General features: G+C 40.0%; 1 protein-coding gene across 1 annotated transcript in view; it reads right to left on the bottom strand.

Moving 5' to 3' along the window:
• Nucleotides 1-5,698: 5,698 nt before the first annotated feature.
• Arhgap15 (Rho GTPase activating protein 15) overlaps nt 5,699-10,819 on the bottom strand; it is a 627,570-nt gene continuing 622,449 nt past the window's right edge. Inside the window, exon 15 of the mRNA XM_021155710.1 lies at nt 5,699-7,341. Within this exon, the coding sequence (XP_021011369.1) occupies nt 7,316-7,341 (26 nt within the window). The 3' untranslated portion in view covers nt 5,699-7,315. The remainder of the gene's footprint in view (nt 7,342-10,819) is intronic.

Below are 10,819 nucleotides of genomic sequence, written 5' to 3'. Positions count from 1 at the left end.
ACTAAGTATTTTTGTGTGTCTTTTCTTTAAAATAGATTTATTTTTAGTTGTATGTGTTTGTATGTTTATGAGCACATGAGTGCCAGTGTACAGAGTTCAGAGGCATTAGAGCTCTCTGGGGCTGTAGTTAGTTGATATGTAAAAGAAAGATTGGTGAAATATTTGGGGGGGGGATTATCTTGTTGTGTATCTTAAAGACAACATGGGACTGCCTTTTCTCTTTCTAGAATTCCAGTATTCATGCTAACACATTGGAGGCCTATGGGGTTCTGAGGCTCAGTTAAGCTCTAGTTTGAAAGCGGGTAGCTAGGACCTGAGGTATGAAAAGCAAAACCTTGCATTGTTGAGAATAGTAGACTTTAACACGAACATTCATGGATGGATGTTTTTCTCCTTGTCATTGAGACAGCATTGTTGGATTTGATGAATGTCAACCTGTAGCTTTAAAACACACCCATATTGAGCAGAAATCATCCATTGGAAATCATCCCTTTCGTAGTTTGGGCCCTTTGGTGATTCCTTGACTTTTGGTGCCATGAACTGTTCCAGGTTGATCTTACATGTTTCCTACTCAAGATCTGTTATTTCTCCAAGATCTCAGAATGTGTTAATCCAAACCATGAAGGTGTCTGCTTGTTCTAACTATATATCAGACACATTACAAAGTAAGGTTGTGTTGAAATAATACTGATTAGTAGAAGCTCATCTGGAAGTTTTCTCAAAAAAGTTCCCGTCAAGCACTATTGTTCCTTCATCCTGACAGGGCTGTAGCTCAGTTTGAGAATAGATACGGTACGTGATTACTCTCAGCAGCCTTTGCCAGTCAGCTTCTTCTTTCTAATTTACTCAAGATTTCTTTTGACTTTCAGCACTCATCTTCTTTCCCAGATGAATTCTATATGTGTTAGGCACAGGAGATCCAGATTTTATCCTCTGAATATTTTTGATGCCCATGATTCTGAATTATATTTGTTTTATCCTTTCCTGCTTGATGTCTACATTAGAGAGTTAACATCAAACAGCATAGTCATTAGTTATCAGAATTGCTTGTCTTAATAACAGTTTCAGGTTTGGTAGTGATATAGAGAGCAATAGTTAACAATGGGTACCCCCCCCCAATTAACTTAATACATTCTCTCATAATCTCACATGGTCCATTTTGCAATTCTATTCAGTCGATATTCTTGTCCCCACTTTACAGATTAACACAATGAGTCTTAGAAAATAGGGATGTTCCTTTAAGGATCTGGAAGTCTCACAGGGCATTCTCTGGACCCAAATCTGGAGCTATTTAACAGTGGTTCAATATTTTTCTGTTGCTCAAAATGCCAACGTTTTAAAGTAACTTGATATGTAACCAGGGGTGATCTTGATCCTCCTGCTTCTCTGAAATGCTGGGACTACAAGCGTATGACATCACATTATAAGATATCACTTCCTTTCCTTTTCCCCTTCCATTCTCTCGGATCCTTTATATTTCCCTTCTTTTCCCTTTTCTTTCCTTCCTTCTCTTTTCTTTCCTTCTTCTCTTTCCTTCTGCCCCCACCCCCACAGCATTGGCTCTCTGTGTTGTTAGGGATCAACCAGGGGCTTTGTGTGCATATTAGGAAACCAAGGGCTCTACCACCAGGCTACCTCTCCGTTCCAAGGCCTCATTTTTTCCTTCAAAGGTTTCATCACAGGAAAAAAAGATATCTATCTTTTTTTCAATGTAAGAAACCTGTAAGAAGATACACATAGCTGTTTCTCTTTTAGTCTTCCTACCTGGTGTTGCCAGAATAACTTTGCTGAAATGTTTTGGCTCTCATTACCCCCCTGCCTAAAACTTCAGAGGTCCCCCACTGCCTACAGGATCAAGTCCAACTCTCTTGCTTGGCATTTAGGGCTTCCAAAATTTGGCCCTTACCTACCTTTTCATGTGTGAAATTCTACTGTGAAGTTGGCATGCAAACTGGGTGTCTAAGCCAAAGTATATGTCTGGTGCTCTGTGCTTTTGCTAGCTAGAGAATTTGTCACATTAAGGGCATTCTTGTTTTTCTCAGTTCCACCATTTAAAAGATGATCCCTAAAAGATGCATAGTGATTGGACTTTTGGACTCCTCATGACCAAGCTGATCCTACTTCCCAAGCACACCTTGATATTCTTGTCTTTGCTCCTTTATACTCTGGAAATTCCTAGGCCCTTGCTCTTGTCTTACCCTGTGTCTGTGCCTTCCTTTCTTCTTATTTTGGCTTTGCTTCAACACACCCTTGTGTCTTGGAGCCTCTCCTGGCTTCACTATGCCCCTGTTTAACATGATCTCATTTGAAATTCTTTAGAGTGTCTTGTCTGTATCAATTACCATATATAGTCTTAAATTATCACTTACATATTTTTTAAAATTATACTTGTATTTTTTCCTAATTATGAAAGTAACAAATGGTAAAAGCAAAAACTTGGGGATATGCCAGGAACAATGGGAGAAAATTAATTACCAATAATCTCACAACCCAAGGATAACCACTGATAATATTTTGTTCTGTGTATGCATACATATTGCAGTATATAAACACTAATGGCATAATATTGTACCTATAATTGATGAGACTTATATACAACAGGTTCCCTAAATCCTCTGTCATATTTCATCATTGGCTTTATTATCAAATCTTTATCACTAAGAGTTTTGTTACTTTCCCATTATAAATAATGTTTCAGTAAGTATACTTTAGATAATTTTTGTCATATTTAACTTTTCAATTTTGAAGGGCTAGAAATATTTATTAAAAGGTACATATACAAGGAAACTATTTCCCAGCTCTATTTCCTTGGAAAATGAGGTAGTCTTCCATCGATGACCGTACCTCCTCCCCCAAATAAAACAGCATGTCAGAGTATCACTGCAAAATGGCAACAACATAGCTGAAGGCAGGTGTAAGGTCTTGTGGGTTTTGCTTTTATGTCCAATATGCTTCACCCAGGACTAGATTGTAAGTCCTTCCGTAAAGCACTTCGCATGATGGAGTTTGTGCTTGCATGCATGGTTGTCCCTGTTTATCGTAAAGAAGCAGCTGTTAGCAGGTATTTATCAATAGTTTCCCCAGTGATGCCCACTTTTCACTGCACATTGCTATGAGATGTAGCTCTTACCAACACGCCTAGGCAAATCTCAAGCTTCTCTTGCAATATTGTTTTAAACCTTTTTCTTGTGCAAGAACACTTTTGGTGCTCATCTGCGTTTGCTGTAATTCCTATTTCCCCCCATTCTTTACGTTCTAACCCTACTCTTAGTCCCATTTCTTTGGTCTTTACATTCACCTGTGTTGATTGACACTCTGAGTTTGTTTGTTTATTTATTTATTAATGTTAATTGTAAGGGATTGGGCTGTGGTCTACACTAACATTGGGTCATGTCATGTGATGACACTTTTAGGACAATAATTTGTGGCACCACAGAACATATCACTGGCTGTGTTAGCCAGTTTAAAAGCCAGCTTCACAGTGGAATTTCACACATGCAAATGAGCCATTGTGGCTCCTGTCATGAAAATTCATGGGATAGTGGCTAGTTCAGTGTGGATGACCTGTCAATTTGGCAGCCAATCATTTAGTTAAACATTCAAATTACTGGCCAGTGACTCAGTCAAAACCTAGTTTTCCTGCTTCTTTTTGGGTTCCATGTAATCCTATTAAAAGCAATGAGATTGCTTTTGATGTATGGCAGCTAATAGCTTAAAAGTACCATGCAGGACTGGGCCACGTATCTGGCACCGTTTACATGTGAGCATTGTGAGAACAGGCGATGTGCATATCTATCGATTTTGTTCTTGAGATACTCAATGTCTTTGTTGGGTAACATTCAAATGTCTTAATTTCATAGGTGCCTCTGTGTCTTATTCTAAATGGTAGTTTCTCTCAGGGTGAGTTCTCATTTCCTTACGTGAGCTAATTGATTTTGTTGGATCTACTTTTAATCCCTTGGGCAAACCTGTCCTGTCCAGAAGTGGGGCAGAAACCTTCTTAGATTGCCAAGGGCTTGGTAGAAACTAGAGGATGGTGTTGAGAGTGAATGCTCTGAGATTTAAACTGGGCATAAGATAGTAGCTTCGATAAGTATAGAAATAAATCTAGATCTCTGATTACAAACTGCACACTTCTCTGGAAACACAAAGAATGTAGCCTATGGGTTCTGAAAATCCCGGTGCCTCCCAAAGCACAGTGGTACAGAGGGTCATGACCTCTAGAGTAGCAGTCTGTGCTGCGTGTGAGAGCAAGGCAGGGGTGGAAACTTGGACACAGAAGAGGTATTGAGAGGGAGAAATAGCAAGAACAAAGGATTGCAACCCAAAGGGTGGGACAGAGGCTGAGACACAAAGTCAGTATGAGCATAGATCTTCAGGGTCTTATAGTCATAGGGAGGTTCTATGGAGTGCTTTAGTATGTTCATAATCCTGAGTCCTGCTAACATAGTAAAACTCAGCTTGTTAAAGACAGAATACCTTATACTTGAAGGATCTACACACAGGGTTCAGAAAGTATATAGGAATAAATATTTAATCTTAAAGGCAAGGAGACTAATTTTTGAAAGATATAGTATATAAATAAATGGCCCATAAATACATGGACCTTTATGTCTGTAGGAAAAATTGATAGAATACTTGTAGTAAAGATGCTTCTTATAGGAACCATTGTGTCCTTTGCTTTCCAAGGTGCCTCTGTGTGGCCACCAGGGTTCATTCCAATAAAAACAGCTACACTATTTTTGATTGGATAGGACAGAAACTGTCATATGTAGTCCAAACCTGAAAACTTGAGACACATATATAGAGACTTGCCTGAAATCAGGAATACACAGCAAAATAATGAATTCTGGAAATGCAACTTCCCAGCTTTGATTGTATAAATCCATTGGACACTAGGATCTATATTAATATGTTAATTACAAATATAGTATTTTTCTATTCCCTAAAATAAAATGTATTATTGAAAACAGTCATCATGAAATAGGATGAAATAGTTCAATCATGAAGATTTAGAAGTATAGGGGAACTTACAGATGAACACTAGCCCTGCTTATGTTGAGGATAAAGGCCTGACCTAGAGAATCTGCCATTCCAGTCTTCCCCCTCCTGAGACTGTGGGAATGCATGGTCCGGATGCTGGCACAGCCTAACAAGAAGTTTCCTCCCAATACCTTGGTTTTAAAAACATTTTTAACAAAGGGGAAGTGCAGGGTTAAAACAAAAAACCAAGTCTAGTCTATAATATGTATAATTTAGGTAGAATGGACTGCTATTAACAGTCATGAGTCTAACCCATTCTGTTCCCAAACTACATTTCAAAAGTTTAGAATTACAAATCATATTTGCCAGAAGGCATTTCTATAAGGTAACGCTAAGTTTTCTAGGTGCTGTTGACCTGAGATACTTGACATGGTTAGGAAGAACTATGGCAGATAGACTGCCCTGGTTCCCGAGCCCGTTGTAAGGAGCCCTAGGTAGGAGTAGGCTATATGTGCATCAGAGAGGGTATGTACACATTCATCTATATGTGATTTATACATGTGTACATATTTATACATATATATGTATGTATAACCAATATATGTATTTAATCATGAAACATTTATAAAATGAATTAGGTCTTTGGCATATTTAAACATTTCTCATTTACAATTTGCTTTTTTAAAAAAAAATTATTTAGCCATGCAAGATTTCAGCATATTCAGTATTTTTTAATAATAAACATGTCTAGTCAAAGAAGGCATTAATGAAGCAATTCCCCAAATAAAACAGCCCATGATATCTGAGTTACAGCAGACAGAGTGTGGTCTTTGTAGTTTAATCAAGATCACAAGACTTGTTTTGAGCGTCTGTCATCTTTAATTTTACGGCACTTCATTTCAGAGTAGGACTGCCAGGGTCACATGCAATTAAAACACAGGCAAGATTTGTCTTGTGAAATCTTAACATAAAAAGTAATGTGTTACTCCATTTTAACTTTCCTACTGAACTCTGTGAACTCACTAATTACTTTTCCCCCCTCTTGTCACCTTTTTGATATGACATGTATTTTATAGAGGAGATAGAAGTTTGGATTTTTTTCATATCGTGCATATGATTGAGGATAACAAAATTAAACCAGAGGAAAAAAGGAGTGTGTTTCTCAGAAATACATTTTTTTAGTAATATCTGAGTACTCCAGCTTCAATTACAAAGAACCTCATGATCAAATTCTAGGAAATAACTGTTAATCTGCTTAACTAGGGCAGGTAGGAGTGTAATAACAGACCAGCGATTTTATAGAGGCCAGGATCCTGAACTGGGGCGTCCTCTCTGGAGTGCAGGCAAAGGCTCTTTTATGTGATTGGCTGTGGAAGGCATTAACAGGCAGCAGCAGCAGCGTGGAGATTGGGAGTGCAAGGAGGCTGTTGCCTTACAGTGATCAGTAAATTGCATAGACCCTTATTAACCTTATTGATAAGGAGCTTAGGGAAGTCCCATTCAGGCCTCGGTACAGCGCTTTTTGTTCTCTTGTCTGTCTCTGTGTGCAATCTCAGCCACTTTGTAGGAAAGCCTTTCTGGGCACCACAAAAATTCAGTGTGAGTAGCTGAGCCTCTAAGTAAGAGCAAGAAATGGCACAGGAGCAGGGATCTCGGGGCCTATTTAACTGGGCAAGGACACCTGGAGAATGTTTGAAAAATGTGTGCTTAAAGAGTCCTTTATATTGCTCCTCTTTCAATGCAGCTGGAGACTGCAGGGATCAGGGGATTATTTTTGATACCTGTCGCAAAGAGTTATGTCTACACTGATTTTCCATCCCTCACCACTAATTAACCTCATTGTATACAGGAAGCAGTCTATTTAATACCTGCATTCTTTCTGTAATGCCAAGTAAAATGAAATCCAGTGTGAAATCTGGTTAGCGTTTGCCTTTTTGAAGTCATTTTAGAGTTTCCAGTTTTAGTGACTGTGACCTTGGAACTGATAGCTAGGGAAATAGTGAGTGCAAACCAATTTTGGTTTCAGTAGTGTCCTGAGCCTCCTCCAGATTGAAAGCTGTCTTCACCTGGCAGCCTGAGGGGTTGGGGGCATCTGGAACCCAGGTCCCTCTCCCATGGCATCTTCTGAGGCTCCGTCCTTTCAGTTCCACTAATGTTCTCTCCTCTGCAGTTGAACGTTGCTGTCCTTTTCCTTTCTTTGGGATGCTTGAATCTAACAGATGGACACTTCCTGGTAAACTTCACAGCAGCCAAGCAAAGAGATACTGAAGGACAGGAAGGGATTTGAGCCCAGGGTAGGATGCTCTATGAAATTTTGCTGGTTTCGGAATGTTTAAAGGGAGAGTTGGGAGGCAGGGTCTAGAAAGAAAGAGCAGAAATTAAACTGTGTAAAATGTCACCAAATGATGTGGAAAAATCCACACGTCTGCAAGTATGCCACACAATATGGACTTAGAATATACTTGCTAGTGATGTGAGAGGGATGGAGCAATGGTTACATCCCCGTTCTGAAACTTGTATGTCAAGGAAACCTGTCAGCTCAAACAGTGCCAGAGGAAAGGGAGGGTTTCCAGGTCAAGGCTTTATCCTATGCAGCGAGCTTGGCTTTTTGATCGATTGATCGGAAAGCCCTCACTCTATAGTATTCAGATAATGTGGAAGTCCCTTGTGTGAAAGTTCAGAGAAGTGGTGGAAGAAGTCGCTAGGTGTCATAGATACCAGGATGCTTCCTGAATGTGAGCATCTGCTGTCAGACTTGTAGGAATCAGGCTGACAAGGGATCTGCTGCCACCACGGAGCTGTAGGGAAAAAGCTTCTCTTGGGGACTCAGACTTCAAGAGACATAGACGAAGGGGATTTCCTTTGATGCCCTTTTTTATCTAGGGCTAGGAGTCAACATAAATACCAGTGATTTGGCTGCACCGAAGACATTAGACACTACATTTATCTCGATAGGAAATACGATGGTGGATTATGTTCATCTGCTTATGTTCTTGGTGCTTATCTTGGTTCATTTATCTAACAAGTGTGCACTTAGCACACACCATGGGCATGGTGTTGACTGTATCCCTTGCTGCCTTATATACACCCTCCAAACTGAATAAGGAGTGTTCTCCAGAATGAAGCTTAAGAATTTTGGGGGTCCCAACACAACTGGGGTGTGTTGTCTTAAGTATAAACTAGCAACCCCCGCAAAGCAAAAAAAAAAATCAGATGCCCATTTATAAGGGTGTGTATGTGAGTGTGTATGTGTGTGTGCGCACTTGTGCTACCTTCTGTTAGGTCTCTCATCAGAATACAAGACATTTTTGTCTTGACAACACCGCTGTAGCAAATTGTCATCTCCCTTCGGGATTGCTGTTCAGCAGTATGAGCCACAAGGTGTCCTCATGCCTGCCTCCTTTTCAATTATATTTAAGAGGAACACTGTTGGGGACCCGTTTTTTTCATCTTGCCCAAGCCCCTACAGAGCTAGATCTAATTTCAATACAATGTTGCATAGTATAATGCATGATAACTGGCCACTGGCAAATGTGATTCAACCCGGTTACTAAAGTGCCATGTCAGGTCAGAGCCACCTGAACATGTGCTTTGTAAAGACTTGGGTAAAGAGCTTTTCTTACCTGTTTACTTCACAGTGAAGTCGGAACTATGTATGTAAAGCATACAGGTAAATGAACTATTACCTGGCTGCTAAGATCCTAAGAGCCAAATCGTTAAGGAGGTTTAGTCACTCACCTATTTGCAGCAACACAAGCACTCTACATTCTTTGGGGAACTCACATAATGTTTTCTCTGCTCTTTTTATGAAAGTTGAGATGGAAGTGAAGCTCTAGTGTGTTCGCAAATGCGCAAGCAGCACCCTTCCTGCATTTAATATAAACATTTGGGGTGTTTACCTGCTTGCATTGTTTATCAATTACAGTCCTTGAATAACCTCATGGTATGCTTGTGTATTAGTCACATTTCCAGCTGCCGAGATACAACACCTGATAAAGTGACTTCTGGGAGGAAAGGTTTATATGAGCTCAGAGTTGGTGAGTACGGAATTTCATGGTAAGGAAAGCAGGTAAGCCATCATCACATCCAAGTGCATCAGGCCACAGAAAATGACGAATACCTGGTGCTCAGTCCAAGTACTCTCCTCCCTGTTTTTATTCAGCCCAAGATCACAGCCCATGGGACAGTCCACATCCCAGATTTAACCATCCCAAACTGACAGATTAGCCATCCCAAGTGCATGATCTCTTGGAGCCATACCATTTGGAAAAGAATAACGCCCTAGCAAGTTACTAATTACGTTAACTTGGTAAGACCATTATTTATTTTTTTTTCTACTCATGTTTCTTTAAGGATCAACTGGGGATAGCAAGAGTATTTGCAGAAAGACATTTGTGAAGAGACAAGAAACCACCATATGCAAAGACCATCTTTGATAAAGAACTTGTATTTCATACATGTTAGCCATCCCAGTCAGTCTTCCCAGGTCTATTTTCCTTCATGGAGGGAGAGAAACAATACTGCCTCAAAAGAGAAGAGTGAGATGTTCTGATGCGGTATGCTGGAAATGACCAGGTGACATTCTGGGGTATTTCTGCCAGCACACACAGTCTCCTAGTCTTTGGCCATACCTTGACTCAAATACATTAATGACTCTTAAATGACAAATTATTGCCAGGATGTTAGAATTAGCAATGGCCCCATCCCAGCAAGCAATCCAGAAATGGACCTGTTTATAGAACTGGTGCTGTCCAATTGGAACCAGTGCTTTTCACTTAGCAATGGTAGCAAAGAGATGTGGGCAAAGCTTCCACAAAGAACAGCCAGATGATCTCTAGACCAATTTCTCTGCTGGTCTGAATCCAGGCTGCATTAACAGAGCTATGGCAACAATCTTCTGACCACAGTTTCTTCCTGTATCAAGTTCTAGTTTGTTACATCACAACTCTGATACAGTTACTTTCTTGAAAGATCAAGGGTATAACCATTTTTCACTAGATAAAGTGTTAGGCCATTCAAGGCTTTATAAGTCTGGCCCCCAAACTTCTTTGCACCATCTCCAGATTATAAAGTCATTTATCATTAAATTATGGATCTATCATCTACATCCTTAAGTGATAATTTGTGATATGTGCATTACCTGCTTTAGCTCTCACCACATTAGACAGTAAGATTTTTTTTAAATGTATATTGTATTTAATAGATCATAAAACAAGAGCATTCCAAATGGACTAAGCAATCTGCTCAGAATGTGAACAGTAAATTCGATGTATTTTGCTGTTTTTGTGTTCTTTGCTGTTTGTGTGTCCTTTGCTCTTATTGCTTTGGCTCATTCCCTTGTCTCTCAACTTTACTCTAAAGACTGCCATTTTCTGGGGGAACAAACTTTGCAACTTGTAAGGCTTAACAGCCGAGGCCACAAGAGAGATTTGATCTCCAGGCAAAGTTTGCTCATATGTGTTTTATTTGGTCGCTTATTTAGTGTCTTAAAAATCAGATTTCATAGAAGATTCTCAATTCTGGCTTTCCATGAAAGATCTGAAGGTCTGGCAACACTGCTCACATTCCCACATCAGCCACATCAGCTCCACCTGAGTGGAAGCCTGCCTTTTGAAGCCAGGCAGGAAGCTTGAGTTTTCCCCAGCTGTTACCACTTCATAATGCTGGCTGCCTGCTTCTCTTTACTCTACTCTACATGCCTGGTCCCGCTCGTGTGCAACCCTTGGCTTAAAGGAACACAGATACAGACACAGACACAGACACACACAGACGACACACACAGACACATACACACACACACACACACACACACACACACACACACACACACACACAC

The sequence above is a fragment of the Mus caroli genome, chromosome 2 (genome assembly GCF_900094665.2).
Source record: "Mus caroli chromosome 2, CAROLI_EIJ_v1.1, whole genome shotgun sequence".
In the NCBI taxonomy this organism is placed as follows: Eukaryota; Metazoa; Chordata; class Mammalia; order Rodentia; family Muridae; genus Mus; species Mus caroli.
The sequence above is the reverse complement of the archived record's forward strand: the minus strand, read 5'-3'. Positions and strand labels throughout refer to the sequence as shown.